General features: G+C 41.8%; 1 protein-coding gene, 1 long non-coding RNA gene and 1 other non-coding gene across 3 annotated transcripts in view; 2 read left to right on the top strand and 1 right to left on the bottom strand.

The window, feature by feature from the left end:
• Positions 1 to 14,368: 14,368 nt before the first annotated feature.
• LOC111729773 (NEDD4-like E3 ubiquitin-protein ligase WWP1) overlaps positions 14,369 to 23,519 on the top strand; it is a 31,162-nt gene continuing 22,011 nt past the window's right edge. The window contains 2 exon segments of the mRNA XM_023520843.1: positions 14,369 to 14,593; positions 19,140 to 19,230. Coding sequence (XP_023376611.1) covers positions 19,161 to 19,230 — 70 coding nt within the window. The 5' untranslated portion in view covers positions 14,369 to 14,593; positions 19,140 to 19,160.
• LOC111729775 overlaps positions 14,604 to 23,519 on the bottom strand; it is an 11,257-nt gene continuing 2,341 nt past the window's right edge. The window contains exon 3 of the long non-coding RNA XR_002776384.1: positions 14,604 to 15,739. This is a non-coding gene — a long non-coding RNA (uncharacterized LOC111729775). The remainder of the gene's footprint in view (positions 15,740 to 23,519) is intronic.
• On the top strand, positions 18,431 to 18,549 carry LOC111729778. Its single transcript, XR_002776387.1, has one exon. It is a non-coding gene; the product is annotated as a 5S ribosomal RNA (ribosomal RNA).

Raw genomic sequence — 23,519 nt, 5'->3', positions numbered from 1 at the left:
TGGGAGAAAAACAATCAAATCATCTTTTTGTCCTGTGAGTTGTGAAATATGGTGATGACATTTAAATGTGACTATGCAGACTAGAAAGTACACACTGTACTCAGGAATTTCATGTTCCTAGGTTAAACGTTTTGTTAATAACTTGTTTTAAAACTTTCTTTGTGGTTAATTTTCCTTTAAAGTGTTGGCTATGTAAGAGCTTAGGCCTTCAAGTCAGACAGACCTAGATTTGAGTTCTGGCACTCATTGTCCGAGTGAACTTGCTCAAGTTAACTTTAGATTAAGCTCTAGTTTTAGCATATTTAAATGTATTCATATGTAAAGTGGTAATAATAATAATGCAGAGACCTATTGTGTGGTTTAAACCTGGCATTTACTATCCAGTAAATATTCACTAGGATGAGTTTGTTGTCATTGATGTCAGATGTGTTTCAGAATTACTTAATTTTTTAATGTTAGAAAGGTAATACACTCCATATACTGTGTTATATAAACCCCAGCGAAGTCTAGGGCGGCATCCTGTACTTTCTTTGGCAAGTGCTTAAGTGCGGGTAAATAAGGGCGGAAAGTAGCCACATATCTAGTCAGATTTTGCTGCTAAATGAACTCAGGTCAGTTCAGGTTTTGTCCCTAAATGAGTTATGAAGGAATTAAGTTTTTCAGGTTTTGGATTTGTGGATAAAAGATTGTGTTCCTGTATTTCTACTGTATTTTTATACTTGAGAAGAATCGCATTATTCTAGAAGTAAAATTTTAGCTGTTTAATTGATTGTATCATTTAGGGAAGTTTCTGTGTATTGGATTCTAATATTTTCCTCTAAGAGTAAGGATATCTGATGAAAGTTTATACGTAGAAGCATGCTTTTAAATTCTTCGGAAGAGTATGTGTTAATAGTAAATTAAGACTGTTTGTTACTTGAGTAGCTTTAAAATAGCTTGAAATTGTATATTTATAACAAAAACTTCAGCAGTAATATTTTCCTCTCAGGTGCCTAAGTATAATTTCGATCTGATCTTGCCGCAGCCGTGGGGGTTCGCAGCATGGCCTTGTGACAGACGTGCCTTTCTTAACCTACCGCTCTCTGTTTTGTTGGGGGAAGACAGTGGAGTTTCTTTGCCTCAGATAATTGAGAGTGTAGCTGAGGTGGCGCTGGGAGGATGGGCACCTTCTGTGGGCCAGGGCCTAGCCACAAGTCTGGTTTCCTGGGGCTAGCGTTAAGACTGCTTTCCCCTTCACATCTGCATTTCACAGACAAGGAAACAGAGGTGGCACACAGATGATAGAGCCGAAGTTTGGACCAAACTCGGTCCGCTCTGAAAGCTGCTCTGTATCACGTTACCCAAACACGCTCTTCTCAACGTCAAAATTCATTAGCACTTCGGAATTGAAGAGCTAGCAGATCTCCATGGCTACTCGGATGCTGGTCAGTTGGAATCCTTAACGTATTCAGAAACAATCAGGAAGCGTTTGGGGTGAACTTTGTACTCTCCTGGTGGCCAGTGCAGAGGGCCACTAGCCTCACCAGTGGGTCTGATGTTACGAAGCTTTGTGTCCCTGGGAAGGTGTCTCTCAGCCTCAGCTCTAGGCTTTCGTGACTCTGCTTTCTGCTGCTTCATGAGACAGCAAATCCTATGTATTTGAAGAACATCAAATGTTTGAAATTTTTGGATTCGAAGGAAAAAGTCTGGTAAGCCAGTATTGAAATACCACACTTTGAAACAAATGACCAATTATTTATGGAAATATTCGTCATTTCGAAATGTGAGATGGTGATAATATCATGTGCAGTTTGATCCTTGCAAGGTAAGAATCTTATGTTGCCTTGGACGTTTTTCCCGGAATGCCCGGCAATGCTTTAACAAGCACAATCCCGACGGCTCACCTCCTCTTCAGCGTTGATGTGCTTGCACCTTTACATGTATTTTTAAGATTACTTGTTTTTTCTCAACCTAAGAAAAAGCATTTTCAGTGACGAGCTTAAAAGCCCCACAAAATCACCTGACTCCAAATCTTTACGTAAAAAAAATAAGAGAATAGTAATATCTGATTGATGTGGCAGACTGCTCGTTTTAAGGCATGGGTTTAGCTCAGCATTTCTTAGTTTATATTCTGTTTTTACAGTGCATATGCATGAAAAAACTGGCTTTAAGCCCAAGAAATCTGGGTTTAAAATCCTGACTTTTACTACTTTTGTGGCCCTGGGCATTTTCAGTTCCTTAAACCTAATTTTCCTCATTTGTTAGTAAGAATAATAAAGACTCTTAAGGGTGATTGTTAACATTAAAGGTAGCTTTTTTGGTAAGGCGATGGCGAATTATAGGAGCCCAGTAAGTGGTCACTGATACTCTTACTATTTTGGGAATCAAACCTGATTCAGATTCCAGGTTTAAACTGGCTGTCTTTCTGTGTCACTGAGACATCATGGAAGCGCAGTTGGTCCCAGATAGTTACGCTTTGTCATCTTACTCTGCCTAGGCAGCATTTACACACAGCTCTGTTTATATATTAACTTAAATGTTAAGACGCTCATTGTTGTTGGAATTTTATTTTCTTCATCGACATGCAGCGAAGGAGTGGGAGATCTGTTTCTGCTGATAATCACTGAGGTGTGTGGAAAAATGACCAAACGCAAAGGTTTTTGCTTGAAAAGTTTTGATACTTTGCGATTGTAAACATAATGCTGAATATTATAAGAAATTGAGCAAATTATAGCAAATTAGATAGAGATGATTTGATTCTCATTACTGATACCATTTTGGCGCACCTCTCTTTTGTTGACATAAATAAATTTTAGTATCAATTCTTTTAAAACCGAAAAAATCCTCTCCCTAAATTAAGAATAATTATGGAAAATAAAGTTAGTGCGTGCTAAGTAAAAATATATTTTGTTTCTATGACCTGAGGAGGAAGCGGGTGGTGCAGGCAGAGAAGGGAAGATTAGTGTGATAAATGACACAGTGCTGGTGCCAAAGGCCTGTGTTTTTGTTTTTAGGGCCGTAAGTGTTTAGTTTTAAAATTAGAATAGTTGCCACTAAATTTAATGAATGTATTTTCCTCATTAAGATTTTCCAGTAAAGTCCAAACATTTTTGATAACCCTTACTTGCAATGAAGGGAAATGTTTATTTTTTTGGAAAGTTGATATAATGTATTATATTTTTTAAAGGTACATTTTATGGAGCAACAACACCATCTTGTGGCCTTATAGAATAATATCGCCAAAGTTAAGTTTTTACAACTATAAACATAAATTGTTCTGATGTTGGCCGAGGGATCAGTCACGTTTGTAATTGGACATTCTTACTGTAAATGGAGGTTAGGGAGTAGATAATAAAATTATTTGTATACTAGGGTTGCAGCTTTGTAAGTAAAATGTACTGGAAGAAAATAATGGTATAAAAATGAAAATAACTGAGTTGGTATGTGAGTTGGTATGATTATGGATGATTGCCGCTATTCCATATTTTCATGAAATTTGTAGTAACTTAAGTAATTCTAAGCTAGAAAATCCTAATGTGTTCTGTGCTCCGTTTTTTATTTACTAAGACGACCCAGGCCCAGAGAATTTAGATGTGTTCTTGCCGGCCATTTAACAACACTGCTTTTGTCTAGGACAGTGTTACCTCAGCTGGTAACATGAATTTTTGTACTTTTTTTCATTTTGATGACAATTTTAATCAACAAAAAATCAGTTTGAAAAGTATAGAAGTTCATTTAAAAGAGCATCTAAAACTAAATAATGCTCTTTGTTTTTTTGGCCTGTTGTTTTGAGATTCTGATGACACTGTGACCTTCATTAGCAGACAGATATCAAACACTTGTGGGCACCAGGCTTTGAAGGAGGCACGTGGTTACAGTGGTGAGGATTTGTCCTGTACTTTCGCAATTTACAGTTAGTATGGAGTGAGAAAAATAAAGCTGTTTTGATGAACACAAAAGTTTGAAATCAGAGATTCTGTGTAAAAATAGAAGTAATTTATGGAGTATTTACTGTATGCCAGGCACCATGCAAAGTGCTTTAGGTACTTTTTTTCAGTGTCAGCAATTTATTTTGGAATTTTGCTTTGATTTTGTGAGAGCAGTGCACGTGGACACTAAGTATTTGTGTCCTGAAGCCTCTCTGTGGAACAGTAGGTTTCCTTGTACAGGACACGCGGTTTAGATGTTATGTGTCTGGTGGGCGTCTGTGGCTTGGTCTTGATGGCCAGCCACCATTTATAATGTTTCTATGGGGAATTTTGTACTGTGTTCTAAGCAGCCATCTTTCTCCCAGACTTTTAGAAAAGTCCAGTTCATATATAATCTGGAGATTATTAGTATGTGACTACTAAATTATTTTTGAATAATTAGGGCTAGAAAATGTCCAAGTTTAATGAGCTTTTTCCTTGTTTATGTACTTTTGGCCATTTTATTTAATAAGTCAAATGAGCATTTTAGGTAATATTTAGGCTTTACTTTTATATTGGACATTTTTGTATTGAGCATTTTGGGGGAGGCTGTGGAGATGAAATCGCATTGGTTAGGTGGACATGGAAGCTCAGAATTAAGGCAAAGATGAGAGAGGGTATATAGTAGCTTTTTTAGTCCCGCCTGTTCAGGATTTTCTTTGTAATTTAATTAAAATGTTCAGTTCTATGCTGTATAGCTCCCCCTTTTTTTTAAACCTAGCCACCCTAACCAAGTCCACAGTACTGTTTTATTAATTGTGAGTCTTCATTTAACACTAATTTATTAAGTATTTGGTAAAGGCTGAACACTAGGCTAGGAGCTGAAATTATAAAGCTTAGTTGTTGTACCCAAAGGATAGACTGGGCAGACACCACAGCCCCACTAAAGCAAATCCTGCTCCACGGCGTCGGCCCCCGCATGACAGCTCCTCCACTGTGGTCATGGCCATCCCTCACAGCCAGTCAGCCTGAGGGTCAGTCCCTCCCGTCTACGTGCCAACAGCAGCCGAGGCTCAACTACAGCTGGAGAGCACACACAACCCAAAAAAGGGACACACCTGGAGCACCCAGCTCAGGAGACCAGGGAGAGTGAACCACTGGGTCCCACAGGACACTTAGTACATGAGGCCACTCTACTAAGATCGGGAGACATAATAATTCTACTAATGCATAGAAATAAGCACAGGGAGGTAGCCAAAATGGGAAGACAAGGAAACATGTCCCACATGGAAAAAAAAAAAAAGAAGAATAGTAAGAAGAATAAAGCTCCAGAAAAAGAACTAAGCAAAATGTAGCATCTTAAAAGCAGCAAGAGAAAAGCAGTTAGTTACCTACATGGGAGCTGATTTCTCAACAGGAACTTTGCAGGCCAAAAGGCTTTGGCATGAAATATGCAAAGTGATAACAAGCAAAGACCTACAACCAAGATTACTCAGCAAGGCTATCATTTAGAATCAAAGGAGTTCACCACCACTAAACCAGTATTGCAAGATATGTTAAAAGGACTTAGTTCAGAAGAAGAAGATAAAAGAGAAATATGAGCAATAAAATGGCAATAACTGCATAGCTATCAACTACTTTAAATGTAAATGGATTAAATACTCCAATTAAAAGACATAGGGTGACTGAATGGATAAGAAAACGACCCTTCAGTATGCTGCCTGCAAGAGACCCATTTCAGATTGAAAGACAAACTGAAAGTAAAGGAATGGAAGAAGGTATTTCTTGCAAGCGAAAACAAAAAGTAAACACTGGAATAGCAATACTTACATAAAATGGGCTTTAAAATAAAGACTGTAGTAAGAGACAAAGACCCAACAATTCCACTTCTGAGTATTTATCTGAAAAAAACCCAAAATTCTAATTTGAAAAGATATATGCATCCCTATGTTCATTGCAGCATTATTTATAATAGCCGAGGTATGGAAGCAACCTGTGTCCACTGATAGACAAGTGGATAAAGAAGAGGTGGTACATGCATGTAATAGAATATTACTCAGCCATAAAAAAAGAATGAAATCTCGTCATCTGCAACAATATGGGTGGACCTAGAGGATATTTTAAGTGAATTAAGTCAGAGAAAACTATATACCACATAATTTCACTAATATGTGGAATCTAAAAATATATGAACAAACAAACAGATGCAGATGGGGGGGTGGAGGGATGGGTGAGAAAGGGGACGGGATTAAGAGGTGCATATTGCCGGTTATGAAAACAGTCACTGGTATGTAAAGTACAGCGTAGGGAATGTTGTTAATATTATAACTACATATAGTGCCAGGGGGTGCTAGACGTATTCTGATGATCACTTTGTAAGTTATGTAAATGTTTAATCTCTCCGTTTTGCACCTGAAATTGATATGCTATTGTATGTCAAGTGTAATTGAAAAATTAAAAAAGATGAGTCATAATAAAGAAATTTACAGTGTAATGGGGGAGACGGAGAAATAAACATGGTTACAGTGCTATGAAATCATAGCAACTAACTAGTTCAAAACTGGAGAGATGACACAAGCTGAATCTCGAAGGACGACTTAGGCCGATGAGCAGTGAGGAAGTACATTACAGGAAATTAGTGGGCAGCAGTTATGAGGGTGTTACAAGCCATGATAATTTGAGGAGGCATGAGGTTAAATTCAGCAGGGCTTTTGATTCGCGCAGTGAGGAGTATGTGCAATTGTTTGTTGATCTGAGTAAGAGAAAGAAATTTGTATAATCGATAAATGAGTTATAGAGTAATTTTGAGAGCAAGGCATTGACATTGTTTGGAAAAGGTTGAAAATTGGCCATAAAAAGGGTATCTAGAGATGGGTCAAGATTTAGAACTGTTAAAAGATAAACAGCTATATTAAGAGTTTTAAGAATTTATTTGAAAAGGGTCTATTCGAATGGGACAGCACCAAGCCAGGAGTGGTCAGGGGCCCGCTGCCGACCGGAGCCGGAGGAAAGGCTCACACACAGTGCAGAAGCAGAGAAGGAAAGCTGTTCGCCTGGCTGTGGCTCGAAGCCCGGCTGGCTGTTTGAGATCGGCTGTCCTCGCGTTTGGATTTCATAACCTTGAGGCCTTTGGGCCCCGGTTTTGCTTCTCTGGCCCCGTGCATTAGAGGCATTAGTGCCTCAGATCGCCCCCTTATCTGACTTCGCAGTGCTGAGAAAATCAAAATTGGGATATATATGGTGTATTTCAATGTAAATTTTTGGGAAAAGTTCATTGTAAAGCAGAGAGATGTGCCATGCAATGTTTGAGAGGAATAACACTTGAAAAATACAGCTGAATGTAAATTCGTTATGCACGAGAAAGTGACGTAGGCTAAGAGGATAGGAAGAGAGCGAAGATGTGAGACATGTTTGGAGACGACGTCGGGGGAAGGGCTGGCTCTGTGTTGCCGGGGAAAAAGGTATCAATTGGAAGACTGAAAACAAGGCTTGGGAAGAATCCATGTATTTACTTTCTCTGGTTGAAAACCTGGAAGTGGGTGGAGATGATGAAAGCTAGGTATTAACACTGACTTAGGAAATCTGGCATTTGGAAGATGAAAACATTTTTGTCATCCACAACGCTTCTGTGATCCTCCCGTAAGGTGTTATATACCATGCACTGAAAGGAACCTTGAAATTGAAAGTACAGAAAAGGTGGAGAGAGAGGTGAGGTTATTAGATCCTATGGCTGGATAGGCATTTTCAGATTAAAATGAAGAGCCAAACTCTAGGCAGAGGTTAGAGGGTTCCCCGGATGCCCCCCGGATGCCCCTCTGTTTGTCCTTCAGTAGGTGTCGCAGGTGCTCTTCAAGTTACTGGAATGGCAGTGTTTAGAAGTGTTCTTTTTCACTCAGTGAGGCTTATAAATTAGCAGGAGGGTGACATTCCTGTGTTTTGCATTTAAGAGGATTAATCAGTGACTTTTATACAGAGAGGTCAGTGTAGACAAAGATTCTCAGAAATCAGCCGGCTTCGCTCCCAAGCGGTTGAAAGTACATGCACGTTGAGACCTTAGCCCCGAGCTTATCTGAAGGTAGAGGGAAGTTGCGGAGAGATCCTGGGAAGAAAAGGCCTGTGGGAGACAGGAGTTAAAGTCACGCTCACGTTGCATCCTTAAGCTTGGAACTGATTGCACTTCTCCTGTCCCGCTGAGGTGCATGCGGGGAAGTCTGGAACTCTGAAGCGCTCTGCAGCCATAAGCGGTGGCGATACTGCCACTAGGTGGGGCTGAGGGTCCTGAGTCGAGCGGACAGATGCTGACGGCGGATGCAGGGAGGCTGTGAGCAGAGTGGGCTCGTCGCCGGAAGGGAGAGTGGCCAGATCTGAGGCCAGCAGTTGTTGGCAGTTGATGCCGAGACAGAGGAGTGGAGATGATGGCATGCGGTGGGGGGACAGTGGGACCGCGTGTTGTGAGGAAGCCATTTGGGGAGTTGGAAGTGTCTTCAGACCCTCAGGAGACCACTGTGGTGATGATTTGTAGTCTGGTGCAGGTGATTCTGGGGGCTGTCCTGAGAAGGCTTCCCGCCCCTTCCTCCTCTCCACACATGCAGTCCGTTTGGGTGACATCGAGGCCTGGTGATGAGCAGTCCCTGTGAAACGGATTTTCCCCTTTGAGTATTCGGGTCATACAGAAATGTAAAATTGAACAGAATTATGCTTTCTTATAACAGGCTCCCACTAGAAAAGTCTCTCTGAGATACATCAAAAAAGCTGTCTGCAGTTAGAGCCATCCTGTTGTTTACTAAGGTTACCCAGTTCCCATCCAGGGGGTTCTCCCGGGGAGCAGGACCAAAGCCGGAAGGTCCGAGCGAACCAGGACGAGCTGTCACCCTCTTGTTTCCTGTCGCATTTTATAAACTCACTGAAATAACCAGCAATATCTTTTGATAAATGTTCTCTCTATATAGAAGTAATATTTCCATATCATTTAAATTTCCCTATTTTGAGTTTGTTTTTATGAAATACTTATTTTCTGCTCTAGAATTGCTGAATCTTGGATATTTCAGGACATGGGAGGCTGCTTGGTTCCTCTCTCTTTATCTTTGCCACATTCATTGAGTTTTAAATTTCGTGCTGTTGATGCAATAAATTTGGCTAAATGCAGGCTTTCTCACCTTACAAGTTTCACGTTCATGAGACTCAGCTTCTCTAGCGCCTGGTAGCAACCATCCGGTCTCGTTCCCGAGAAGTTTCCTGTGTGTTAATACTGTCTTCTGGAGTCAGTGTTGAAGCTAGGACTTTGTCTTCTACCATCTTTGTGTTCTTGCCATACCCACTTTACAGACCAGCCGGTCAGTATGTTATTAATTGAGCCAGGCAGATAGATGCATGACAGTGTTTCCCTGGCTCTTCCAGACATTGACGCTGTGCAGAGTATGCACAATGGATCAGATCTGTTGTTTTTTAAAATGTTGCTTCTGACCTAATGACATCTGAAAGTAAGCAGGCAGTACAGGTGTATCTTACACGCAAGATATACAGTCTGGAACTTGGAGGACGGGAAATGTAGTTTCGTGTCTATATTAAGGGCCCTGTATTCGCTGCAGCCGAATAAGAATGAAGCTTTATTTTCTCTGTGGCATTTTTAAAGGGTTCTCCTGGACATAAACAGCTTACGTGTAAGTGGCCATATGCTCTGGGCATAGGTTATGACCTAAATTCATTTGGATGAATAACCAGTTCGCTTAAACTTTGTTCAAACTCAAGCTTTGCTTTTTCTTTTATCACGCTTGGTCACACAGCCGTGAAGTGGCAGAACTAGAAATGAAACCCAAATATTCTGACTCTAGAGTTGGCTCTTGAAAACTGTGCTGTTTTGTCTCCCACAGTTCGCTCCTCTTCTTAAGCCCTTATCCTGGTTATGGCACTGTCCCCCAGATAGCAAGGTGGGGAATTGCAGTCTTTCAGATGGCCTTTTAGTCCCCAGCCACCCCGTAATCATCTGGTCACAGATCTCATACAAATCTTCAGTTGTCTTTTTTTGTTCACACTCTGGTTCAGATAAACTCGTTTTAAATCGAACCCCCACTGCTGCCAAATTTGTTTTTCTAAAACGCAATCCTGGTTATTGAAATCTCTCAGTGTCTGTGGATAAACTAGGCTACTATGCTGGGTATATGTTGACTGGCACATAAACTATTCCATAGGAACCTGTACAGTTTAGGTTCCCCTGTGAGCTGTTAGCCTCGTCGCTTCACACGGCCCTTACATTCCATTTTCTAGCCATTCCAACAGTTCTCTGAACACTTCAGACTCGCCATGATTCAAGACAGTTCATTCAATGGCGGTTCTCTCTGTGAGCCTCCTCCTGACTGCTGAAGGTTGGGTTCGCCACTTTCTCTTGGGTGCCCCCAATGTGCTACTCGGCATTCCGCATCTGTTTCAGTGACGGTCGCACTGAAAGCTCTGTATGTGTTCACAGGTTTATGTCTTCAGCAGACTATGCGCGCCTGGAAGGAGGGACCCGAGTCTTCCTCGTCGTCACACCCCCAGTGTCTAGCGCGGTCCTGGCACAGGGTAAGCGATGACGGCCCCGCCATGCTGAGACGGTTAACCTGTCAGGCTCCGTGCGCGTCGATAGTTCATTATACTGTAGCCCTGTGCTACACCGTCACGAAAAATGAAGCCGTGCACTTTAACACTGCCGAGGCTCAATTGCCTCGTGGGTGAGGTGGAGTGATGCCTCCCTGCTCTCACGGTGACCTGGTGCTCAGGTTCAAGAGCACGTGGAACAGCATGTTCTGTTCTAAGTGCCACACAACTTGGTGTTATTAAATAAAGTGTGGGAACTAATCGTTTCTTGAAATGGATCATTTTATTTGTTGTGTATCTTCCCTTCGAAGGCAAGATGGTGCCATTTTTGTACCATCTCTATCGTGTTTGGCAGTTTAAACTCGCAGTCGCCAGTTTCCAGAGGCGCACGCGCTTGAGTCGGAGGATTGGTTTACCTAGAACAAGGGGAGAAGCGGCTCGGGGGCGGCAGTGCGGGAACACAAAGTAGCGGAGTGAACAGCCTTCTCCCTGCTTGGCACCGTTTCCCAGTCTGGGTAGTGTTTTAAGCTTCGCAGTTCTTCTCGAATAACTAGTCCTATGCCTGTTTGTCTCTTTTATTCTCAGCAATTATCTTTCTATCTAATTCATTTAATAAAGTCCCTCAATTTCCTTTTAATCTACCTCCAAATGAGCTAATATCTTCACCTTGCCTTAGGTCCCTTGTTTACTGTTCTGGGGACGGAGTGTCTTTCCTGGAAGACTAGTTAGTTGCACATCATCCACATGGAAGCTGTGCCTTTCCCCGCTTTTCCTTCACAGGGTACAGGCTACGCCCTTCCCATCACACCCGACGACTAGTGACCGCCACTTCCCTGTTCCTACTTCTCTGCCTTCTGTGCATTCTTTAAATTATTGAAAGTTCTGTAGTTTGAACATCCCAATTTATGAGTAACATACGGAAGTTAATAACAAAAGCAAGCGTTTGGGAACCAATCACCGACTTAAGAACTAGGTCAGTATCTGCAGTTAGAGTTACCGTGAGTGCTTCTGCCCCCATAGCCTGTCTTTCTCAACCCTTGAAGTAACTGCTATTCTGAATTTGTTTTTTTATCTCCTCTTTTTTTTAATAGTATTAACACAAATATATATATTTTTTGTTTTGAGTTTAATAATTTTTCCATTTATAGGCTTTTTAAAGCTTGCACAAATGGTATTTTGTTATAGAGGAGAGTCTATTTACAAATCTTCATACATTTCAAAGGGAACATTCAAGCATCCTAAAGGAATACGTAGAAAAATCTCAGTGTGCACATTCAAATTTATAACGAGAAAATAATCATGGAGACTTATTTTTGGACCTCGTGGATGCTGCTGCACCACACACAGAATCAGCTCCTTCCCCAGAGTGCAGAATGGAGCGGAAGCACTCACCATGAGTTCGTTAGTTTGCACAGAAACGTTTGGGTGAGAGTCACGGTGTACTCCCTGAAAGTGACCGCTTTTCATGTGATTGCCTTTGATCTCCGCCGCTGGCTCTTCAGGGGGCTGCATGCAGGGCCTGCTGACTGTATGGCTTGAGACTCAGGATCCACAGTGTCTTTGGATTTCTTTTTCTGTCATGGAAACGTGGCATTTTTAAAGGAAACGCAGGGCAAAAGGTGGGTCATGATAACCGCCAAGAGAATTCACTTTTCCTTCTTTAAGAGAGGCAGCATTTCTTGATGGCCTCAGTGTGGAGTGTCAGTTCTTAGAGGTGGGACTGAGTGACAGGCAGTGTTAATACTTAGAACCCTATTTGTCTTTTTCATTCACTGTCATGTTCCTGAGATCCATTTTTTACAAGTTGCCTAGGCATTGTTTGTTCATCCTCACTGCTGCGTTATGCTCCGTTTTATGAGCCTAATTTGTTTAACCATTTTCTACCTGTGGGCATTGAGTATTTTTTGTGTTTTTATGAAGAATGCTTTTACTTGGCACATGAGTATAAACATTTTCATAGTATGTATCTAGAATTGCTCACTGAAGGACATGCAAATGTTCAACTTTACATGATGATGCCACATTGTTTTCCAACAATTTTAAGGCAAAAGATTTTTCTGAAGAAAAACCAGAGTATGTTTTCCAACAATTTTAAGGCAAAAGATTTTTCTGAAGAAAAACCAGAGTATGTTTTCCAACAATTTTAACACCTACCAGCAGGATTTTACCAATTTAAACACCTAGTACCACTGTGTAAGAGCCATCAGGGTTCCACCTTCTTGGCCATTATTTGGTGCTATCAAATGTCTAGTTTTTACCTTTCTAGTGAGTTTAAAAACATCTCATGTGATCATAACTCATATTTCTCTGATGATTCATGATATTCTGCATCTTTTCATATACTTATTGGCCTTGCAAGTTTCTCTGTCCATTAAGTTCCTGTTCTGGTTTTTGCCCATTTGTCTACTGTGTTATTTTTTATAGAAGTAAGTGCTTATGTAATTCACATATTAATCCTTAACTAGTTTGCGTTTAATGAATATCTCCCAGTTGATGATTGTCTTTTGGTTTTCTTGATAATGTGTTATGATAAATAGAAGTTCTCGGTTTCCACATAATCAAAATAGTCACACTTTCTTCTTTGGTTAGTATGCTTCTTTAAGAAATCCTTCTGTTCCAGGAGACACAAAACAATAGTTTTGTGCTGTAATTTTTTCTAAAAGTTTTCAAGTTTGCCTTTCGTATTTATATCACCAGTCCACCTTGAATCGCTTTTTGTATGTGACGTGAGGTAGGGATCCAGTTTCATTTTTACCATGTAGATAATTTCAGGATCATTTAATGGTCCCCCACCTCTCCCATCCCAGAGATCTGCATTGCTACCTCTGTCACATGAGTATGACCTCACATACACTGGTCCGTTTGGGGGCTCCCAGTTCCGTTTTATTCACCCTTCATCACTCTCATCAGGCATTTGTTGGTTTTTGTGTTTTCTAAGAACTCTGACTTTGTTGGTCCTGTTATCTTTTTTTCTTTCTTCAAGGCTTTCTGTTCTTTAGTATCTTCTACTTTCTTTGTGTTTACTCTGTTCTTCTAACATAACAAATTGGCCTATTAACTCATTAATTTTCAACCTTTTCCTAGTATAAGTCTGTAAGACTATAGATTTGCCTCTAAGTGTAACTTTTAACGTATCCCACAAATTTTTGCATATGGTACTTTAGTTATTCAGTTCCTACTATTTTTAAAGAAATTTCAAATATGGCTTTTTCTGACCCATGAAATATTTAGAAGTGGTTTTTCTTTTTTATTTGTATTTTTAAAATTTATCTTTCATTATTGAATTTTAACTCAATTGTATTATGGTCAGAGCCCGGGAACAACATGATAAATATATTCTTTGAAATTTAGTGAGATTTTTATTTCCCTGTATGTCCCATGTATTCTTGAGAAGAATGTTTATTTCTAATAGTTGGGCATAATATTCTGTTTATGTGCATTAATCATACTTTTTAATCATTTCGTTTTTAACTTTTTTGGTCCATTTGACCTATGAAAAATTAGCACGTTTTGAAATCGCCCATGACAATAGCCAGTTTGTCGATTTCTTCCTGTAGTTCTAACAATCCTTTGAGGCCCCCACCTCCTGCCTGCCCCCAAGAGATGGTGAGTTTTATTTTGTCTTTTCTAAATGGAGATTGGTTTTGCTCAGGAGTATTCCAGGGTGGAGAGGGGGTAGGAGATAGCACGGGCTGTGGAGAGCAGCACGCTCCGAGTGCTGAGGCTGGGTCTTCAGGCTTCTCAGGAGTCTGGTTCCTCTCTGCCATGTTTCCTCTCAGACTCCTCCCACCGTCTGTGTTCCCGCCACCTCTTGGACCGTGCTGCAGTCTCCACCTTTGGACACTCACCCCGTCTGCTTGACTTTCATTGTTCCAGGTTGGTCCCTCCTGAAGTAGTCGAGCTGGAGCCCCTCCCCCGTCACTCTTGGCGGATTGCTGCTCTGCGTTTGAGCTCTGCGGCCAGGCAGAAGCATTCGCTCTTCGCTTCACCCACACACCCTCTTCGGATGCAGGGGCCGCCATTACTTTTAGCAGCTGACCAGGTTCAGGAGGCTGAGAAGTTGGACAGCGTATTTCATTTTCCGGCGACTTCTCCCTCTCTCTCCTTCGAGCATCTGGTCTGACTTCTGGCAGGTGGGGCTGAGGGCCTGGCCTGAAATGACACACTTTGTGTCCTTGACCATTCCTGTTCCTGAGAGTCTTCACTGCAGGTCTGGGTGTGTCCCGAGGCTGTCATTCTAGTTCCCGTTCATCCAGCTGATGCTGCGCTTTCTCCCCTTCCTCCTGTGGCTGCTCCTGTCCTTGTTTTCCCACAGCCGGTCAGCAGGCCTTGCCCCTCCACAGACCAGCTGCTCGACCAGACAGGGAACTAGCAGGGGAGGAGTTGCCTTTCCGAGGAGTACTCTGAGGCTGTAGATTACATTTGGGTCTTTGGGAGGGACCTCCGTCATCACGCCTGTGATCATCCTGAGAATAATCATCTTTGGCGCTCACGGCCGGGCATCCCATCGATCGCGTTGGTCCTCATGGCCGGCCTGCTTTCTCTGTGGTCGTCACCCCGGAGCCTGCACTGCCACGTGCATTTCTGCCACTGCGTCTGCCATAGTCTCTGCTGCCTTGGCCATGGCGGTCTTGGCCTCCACAGTGATCGCCTTCCACATCGTCACCTCTGTAGGTGCATGTCACGAGCTGTCTGTGGCGCTGAGTCCTCCAGTCTGTCTGCTTCGTCAGAATCCTGGTTTCTTTCTCAGTCACAGGATCAGTCATCCCTGTCTCTGTGCTGGGCTTGACTGGCAGTACCCACTGGAATTCATTTACCCGGACACGCTTCACGGAGACTCGGCACTGACCGGGGTCCAGGCTGTCAGGCTCAGCATAGCTGAAGCCTTTCAGGGTCTCTCGATTGCCCGGTCCACATGGTAAATGCATTGCACTGACATTTAATCCCCCAGAGAATTCTTTAATGGAGACATCTGCCACATCACAAGTTGAGCTCCCTAGAAGAGTAGCGTCGGGTGGCGTCTTAGGAAGATGAGTCTGGTCCTGGGTTCCCAAGCAGCCTGTGGAGCCATGTGCAGGATGCAGTGGTCAGCTGGGGGCGCCCTAGGCATGCGGTCATCAGCATCGGTGCCAGGAGGTCGAAACTCCTTCCGGGTCACCTTGTATCAGTCAGGCTGACTGGTTTGGGACACAGATGCTTGCTCCACCAGGGTGACCATCCTCAGCCAGGAGTCTGTTAGGGAGGTAGTCATCTTGGTTGTCTGTTTTGCTGAGGCTGCTCTGTTGGGGCAGAATGCAACGTTAGGCGTTTTTTTTAAAGCATGAAAATTTAGAGTTTTGTGTCTACTTGCTGAATTGAACCTTGTATCATTTTCTTTGTTCTCCTTGATAATGCTATTCGTTTGCTATTTTAACTAATCCCAGCTTTCTCTTTCTCTTTGCTTGGTACGTCCCTTTTCATATTTTTGCTTTCAATAAGTATCTTTATTTTGTACATATCTCCTCTAAATTTGTCCATATACATTAATTCTGACTATTTTTGTATTTTGACTCTTTGTGCTTTCTGATAGTCTTGGTTATTTATGCCTTTTTTTTTTTCTTTTCAGCCTTTTTTGAATTGACCAAGTTGTTTTCTTATTGTATTCTCTTCTAATTTAGAAATTATACCTTTTTATTTCTGTTCTTTTATGATTACCCTTGAAATTCTGCTGGGAATGCTGCACAGTCTAAAGTTGAACTGGATCAGTCCATCTGCTGAACATGCAGGAATTTACACCATCAACTCCTGTCCCTTGTCCTTGTCCCGTCCCTCCACTACACGCTTGTTTCCCTTTGTTCCGTATTTTAATGGCTTAAACTGTTTTTGTTTAAACACCGTGAGTACACGTTACTGTTATTTGATTCAGACAGTGTTTATTTAGATTTACTTGTACGCTGCCAGTTCCTTCATCCATCTTTCCCTCCTTGTGTTTCAGATCATCGTTCTGTGGTAATTTTATTCTTTTTATGAAACACAATTTTTAGATTTCCTTGAAGTAAAGATCTGCTTTTGGTAAACTCTCTTTTGGTTTATCTTGCAGTGCCTTTTGTGTTCCCCAAAGAGACCGTCGGTGTTTGAACAATTTTTTGACTTTCTTTATAGGTGCTGCTTCTGTCTTCTGTGCTCACGTTGTCCCTGTTGAGACTCTGCTGTCACTTTACTCCCTCGCTCTGTGTCATCTCTTTCTCTCTGCCTGCTTTTAACATGGTCTTTGCTTTGGTGATCTGCAGCTTCAGTGCTGCCTGTCTCAAGTGCGAATTTGTTTCTTCGGCTTCATTTGTATATAATTGTGTTTCTTAGAATTGTGGATAAATGTCTGTAATTGGTTCTGGAAAATTAAATCATTTTCTCTCCCGGTATGACCTCTATCTTCATTTTCTAGGACTATGTGTAGAAAATACATGTCAGAGCTCATTTTATTCTTCATGTCTTTTAGCTTCTCTTTGATAATTTCCATCTGTTTATTTAAGCATTCCTTCTAAATGACTTTTTCAGAGGTATATTCAAGTTTACTGATTCTTAAGTTCTGTCTAATCTGAATAAACTGTGGACTTTAGTTAATATGTGGATATTGATTCCTTAATTATGAAAATTGTAGCACGTTGCTATATGACGTAATAATAGGAGAACTAGGTGTGGGGCATATGAGAACTCTACAACTTTTCTGTAAATCTGAAAACTATTCTAAAATAGTTTAAATTCTATCTGGTTCTTTTTCAAATAATGCAGTTCCATTCTCATAGTCTCTCTTGGCTCGACTGTTTTATCTTTTATTGCTGAAAATGATTTTTAAACGTTTGTATTTGGTATTCATAATATTTAAAGTCTTTGGAGGATTAGAAGCTATTGTTTTTTGTTTCTGTCGACTTGCTCATGGTGGCTCATGTTCTTTAAGTCTGATGTTTTTATATTGGTTGCTCTTCATCATGCGTAATCCCAGTGGCTTAAATTGGAGTGTTTTCCTGTGAGCACAGGCATATCTTTCTGCTGTTAGAGGTTCCTGCTGACTTGGGCCGTACCTCAGTGGGCCCTCCCCTACCTCTGCCGGCCCATCCCTGCCTCGTTGGGCTCTCCCCTATCTTGTAGCAGGCTCAGTGCTTTGTCTCTTGATCCTAGTGCTACTGTCCGCCTGCGCTTCCAGGGCAATGCTCTAATTAAAAGAAATTTGTTTTTGCTTACTACGCACCGTTCCCTTATGTTACTTCAACCCACTTTGAATAGTGTCATTGTTGGCTACCATTATATGGAGTGAGAGCAGACTTGATAATTTCGTACTTATTGAGAACGTGTTTGAAAAGTACATTGGTTTTAATTTATCTGGGATCCATTTACATTAAAGCGGGAAGACCTTTGAAAATGGCTATAAAATCTTCAGTTTTCAGTTGATTTTCATTGATTTTTCAAAGGCTTCCATTTCCACCGCTTTTCTCATAAAAACATGGCAGCCAGTGTATCTGCAAGAAGATGTAATCCTTGAGCCCATTCTGTCATCTATAGGATGAGTCTTGGCCTGAATGACATCTCAGACCTTGTGACTATATGTTAATTAGAACCAGTTATCTTTTTACACACACAAAAATGCACATGTCTGCACACACACAGATCATAATATATGCAACTGTGAAGAAGTAAAGAGAACATAATGACTTTAGGGTTTGAGGTCCCTGAATTTGGAGAAGGCTCTAAATGGAGCACAGAAAAGACTACAAACGGGAAAATAGGGTAGACATTAATATTCAGTAATATTTCTCAGTCTTGCCCAGAATGTTCCACTTTATCTTCAGTAGGTTAAGGGTGGTAGAAGTTTAGCCTTAAAATATTTGTCATGCAGAAGAAAGCTGAAGTAGCTCCGCTTTGTATTTTATTTAAAATGTAAATATTGAAGTGGAGGAGTGAAACAACTCGAAAAAATCTGTAAAAAGAAGCATGTAGTCTACGGCCACGCTGCCCTGAACGCGCCCGATCCCGTCTGATCTCGGAAGCTAAGCAGGGTCGGGCCTGGTTAGTACTTGGATGGGAGACCGCCCAGGAAGACCAGGTGCTGTAGGTGTTAATAAAAAAAAAAAAGGCATGCAAGGTTTACTTGGGGATATGACATGGATATGATATGCAGTGTATAGACTGAATTAGGTGCTGTGTTTAAAAATTACGATAAAGGGTGTTGTTGAGACAGTTGATGAAATTACAGAATGTATATTAGATGGTAGTAACACATACTAATTAAATCCCTGAATTTGATTATTGTGCTGTCATTATTTAAGAGAATGTTTTTATTCTTAGGAAATACACACTAAATATTAAAGGGTAAAGAGGGTGACTACTCAGATGGTTTAGATAATACATATATGCAAACCCATGTAAATATTAAATACGTGATGAGAGAGCTTAAAATTATTTGCTTACAAATCAGCACGTGACCTGGTTTCTTTGCTCAGATTGACCCAGATATGGTTTATTCGCCATAGTCTTCTGTAATACTTGTAGTACTAAGTCTTAATTTTAAATGGAGTACTATGACTATGCCAACATGTGATGAGTTGAAAATATTCTGTTAGGTGTGATTTCTTAATTGATTCAATTTGTTTTAATCATTGAAAATAATCCCTTGTCTAACACATGAATAAATTAAATTTTTCATAGGTTTAAGCTGAATTTTGGGACATGGCCACTGCTTCACCAAGGTCTGATACTAGTAATAACCACAGTGGAAGGTTACAGTTACAGGTAACTGGTAAGTTATTTTTTCTAATAATTTAAAATAGCGCTTTCCAGATGAAACTTTCCTTTAATCCTAATTCAGTGGGTTTATTCTGTATCTTTTCTTTGAGAGTCATACCATAGTGCATTTGTTGCAATAGACCTCAAAGGTAGATACCCGCATTTTATTTATTCAGTAAATGTTTATAGAACCTGTGCTGGATGCGAAGAGGATATGTCTTTGGTCGTGGGAGAATTTAGGTATTGGAATAGGCATCATCGATTTGGTCCATAAATGATCATTAGGATGGAGAAGGAAGCCAGAGCACAAGGCCCTGGTTCCCCAGGAATTTACAGTGGTGAAACAGGTGCATTTTGTAAAGACAGTTACCATGCAGCGTGCTCATTAACCTGGTGCAGCGAGAGCGTAGGTCAAGGTGCGTTAGGTCTGCTCGGGACTGGAGCAGGCCTGTGGACTTACGGACTAGTGTAGGGGAAGGACTCACGGAGGGCGACGCTGTAACTCCTCGGGAGGAGTCGAAGTTGGTCTCAAGTTAGATTGGCAGCAGAGCGCGTTGGAGGGAGGGGTCAGCGTTTGCAAAAGGATGAAGGATCCATGGTCCCATGGTTAGGTCCCTTCAGATCAGTTGTCCTTGCTGGTTGGAATACACGATTCCAGGCGCAGTGGTCCATTGGCCAGCGGTTGTACTTGTAGAAATTTATTTTGCAGATTTTATACTGTTTATATCATTATAAACAGTACTTTATAATTTATGAAGTATTATATCATTTACATAATTATAAACTATATAATTTAATGTTTATATTTGTTATTTATATAAACAATATAAATATCTGCAAGATAATTTCCTAGAAGTAAAGTACGTATAGAGTTTGTAATGTATGCTATGTATAAATAAGAGTGTGTGCGTGTACGTCAACGTCGAGAGACATGGCGATGGAGACTGGCAGTGGGGTTCCAGGCAGGCAGGGGAATGAAGTGAAGAGAAGGAACTGAATGTGCGTGCCAGTGAGAGCCAAGTGCTGAGATGGCACCGCCGATCCGTGCAAGGCAGGGTGTGGAATAGTGTGTGTAATAAGCTCCCACATGGGTGCACACCAGGAAGTGTGTGTGCATGGCTCTGTGCCTGGAGCGTTGGGAGTAAGCTTTGTCTCAGGAGGGCGGGAGTCGGGTCAGGTAAGCAGACGCCCTGTAACCCCGTGGCTCTCCTGAGTGTGAGGTCAGTTGTTTCTAGTTCATGGTGAACAGAGGGAGGAAATGCTTCCTGTCTTAGAAAGCAAAAAAGAAATCCTGACTTCCCTATGATGTTTCTATTTCCGAATAACAAAAGGCATTTATACTTAATTTGACTTTCTCTTTAACCTAAAAGTCTTAATTCAAATGGCAACATAGTTATATCTGTTCTCTCCTAACACACACAAAATAGCAACGTTAAAACTGTCAAAAACAGTAGGGCTGCTTAGTGCAGTCTGAGATCTCTGTGAGTCCCTTCTAAGGTACGTAGTCAATACCACGTTTCAGAGTAATTATGCCACCCACCGGGCGATCAGATTCATTGTTTCCAGTTACTTATTACATTTTATCACCATGGAAAGCATTTGTGCAGTTCTTGAGTCTAAACCCAGGCACATTTGGAGATGCCTGGCTGCTCCGTCCCGTCCCTCCCTCCCCCTTGCCCTATAGACATCGTTAGCTTTGGTCCCTCCTTCCATTGCTGCTTTTTGGAAGCATAGGCAGATATGTACGATACATGCGGTCATCTCTCTGCTCCCGAACCCCAGTTCTTCGCAACTTCTGCACTTGCTTTTCTTCATTTAACAGTGACGCCTGGAGTTTGCTCTGTGGCGGGTGACCGCGTGAACCAGAGGTGCCAGTCTCCCCCCGGGGGCTGGGGCCTCCACTCTTCCCTTCTTGTCACCTTCGCCTTTCGTTCTGTCGAGTACCTTACACCTATAGCCTTACCGATCTAGCGGCACCTGCTGGAATGACTGTACTGCTCTCGTTTGTCCCATGTGGAAATGGAGATGGATCAGACACGTGTCTGCCTTTGGGACAGAGGCCAGCGGAGGTCTTAGGCTGCACGCTGCAGGCCTCTTACTAGAGAGCGGTGACCGTGGCATTGTTTTCTCTTTTTAAGATGATCAGATAGTATGACGATGAAGGCTCCTTGCCTGTCGCAGTCTGGCAGGTCATGGTCTTTAAACTGAGAAACTCGATTAGCTGACTTATTTTTATTCTTATTTCTGTTCTTAACCCACATCTGATTGGCAGCAACAAATAAGAATTAGAACATTTATCAAGGAAAGCAGGATAACTAATAGAAAAAAGTCAGGAAACTACCTGCCATGATATGATTTACACTGTAGTGTGGTGTGCACGTGTGCGTATTTATTCTGTAGTGTCGTATGTACGTGCATAAGAGCACACAGAAGTGAATCTTCTTCAATACTTTAGATTTCCTGCTTTCTACAGGAAAAGGTGAGAAACCAAGTGTTTAAGTTGTATGAAAAGATAAGACTTGAGAGTGAAAAACTAATGGGCTATTGTATTCACATTTAGAAATTATTAGCTGTTGTGTCTTTTAACAGTTTCACTTTAAAAAATTTTAAATCATTTGTATCTTATTTTATAGGAGTATTGTGAATTATAGATTCAACTTTATTCTTTTGAAATGCTTCAGCATTTATGGAATAACTGCCTTTCTCGTTGATTTGAAATGCCACGTCATCAGAAACTAACATCTCATTCTGTTCTTTTCACCTCTGCTCTTATATCACAGGCAAACTTAATTATTTTATAGTACTTTAAAATATATACATTGGGAAAAATCTCTCATTACTTTGCATTTTAAAACATGCCTTCACTAGAGGCTTTTGAAAAAAAATGGGAGAGAAGCTTTATTTATGCCTCTCGTGACCACATTAAAGCTGTGACAGAAACACAGAGCAAACAGCAAGCACAGTCACCTGGGATCTAGACTAATAGAAGCCCTACACTTAGGGAGAGAAATAATTAACCTGCAGTGGTGAAGGGAGGGGGCAAAGGCACCAGGCGGCCCAGTCCCAACGGCTGAGTGGGACAGAGGCTGCGACAGCTGCAGACGCCTCTTAAAGGGGCCGTGTCCGCAGTTGGACTTTCACGGTGACGGACCTGCTCGTCCTGAGCACCAGCACTGGGTCAGCTGCGCGGGGGCCACCAGGCACTTACCGGGGGACACGGAGTTGCCGGAGCGAGGGCTGGGGGCGAGGCTCTCTCCCAGGCATAAGTGCTGGCGGTGTCCACCGTTCCTCTGTGGAGCCTTCCTCGCTACCAGTGTGCGGACCCAGCGCTGCCACAGCTGAGACATCATTCCCCAGAGGATTTCCCAAAACTTGGCCTCCCCCAGCTGGCAGCCCCATCCAAGCCACATCCAGGGTGTAACCTCAGCAAGCGCAGTGCTCCTTGCTGAGCCAACTCCAAGACTCACACTCATGGCAGCTGACCTCGGTTTCTGGAGTGGCCTTTTGAAGCAACCAACTGTAAGCACAGCATCTGTGGTTCGCTTTCTGAATCTTAACAGGTGGTCCTGGAGGGGTAGAGGCTTGGGCTAAATTTGGCCTGCAGCTGAACCCCTCTCAAGACTGCGCCATTGGACACCTACCTCACAAATCCACACTAATAAGACCGGGAGACTAAGAGCTTTGCTTAGTTCATAGAAACAGACACAGAAAGGCAGCCAAGATGGGAAGACAAAGAAGCAGAAACCATCTGAGAGAACAGAACAGAGATCCAGAAATAATGGAGTTCAAAACGCTGGTTAGAAAGATGCTCAATGAACTTAGGGGAAATGTGGATGAATTCAGTGAGAACTTTAACAAAGAGATAAAAACCATAAAAGTGGAAATGGAAATTATAAAAGGGAACCAGTCAGGAATGAAGAACGCATTATCTGAGATGAAGAGTGTATTAGAGGGAATCAACAGAGTGGATGAAGAAGAGGATCGAACCACTGACACAGGATGGGGAAGCCAAGGACGCTCAACCGGAACAGCAAGAAAAAGGAGCCTGTGGGACACAATTAAATGAAAAAATATCCATGTCATAGGAGTCTCTGAAGGAAAACAAGAAGTCGAAGAGCTATTTGAAGAAATAATGATGGAAAACTTCCTTACCCTGGTGAAGGAAGTAGACATATAACCCCAGGAAACTCAGTCACCAAAAAGGTGAACCCAAAGAGGCCCACACCAAGACACATCATTTTGAAAATGCCAAAGTTTAAATACAAAGAGCATCAAGAGAAAAGCAGTTACCTCCAAGGGAAC

The sequence above is a fragment of the Pteropus vampyrus genome, unplaced genomic scaffold, assembly GCF_000151845.1.
Source record: "Pteropus vampyrus isolate Shadow unplaced genomic scaffold, Pvam_2.0 Scaffold280, whole genome shotgun sequence".
Taxonomy (NCBI): Eukaryota; Metazoa; Chordata; class Mammalia; order Chiroptera; family Pteropodidae; genus Pteropus; species Pteropus vampyrus.
This window is presented reverse-complemented; position numbering and strand designations above follow the sequence as displayed.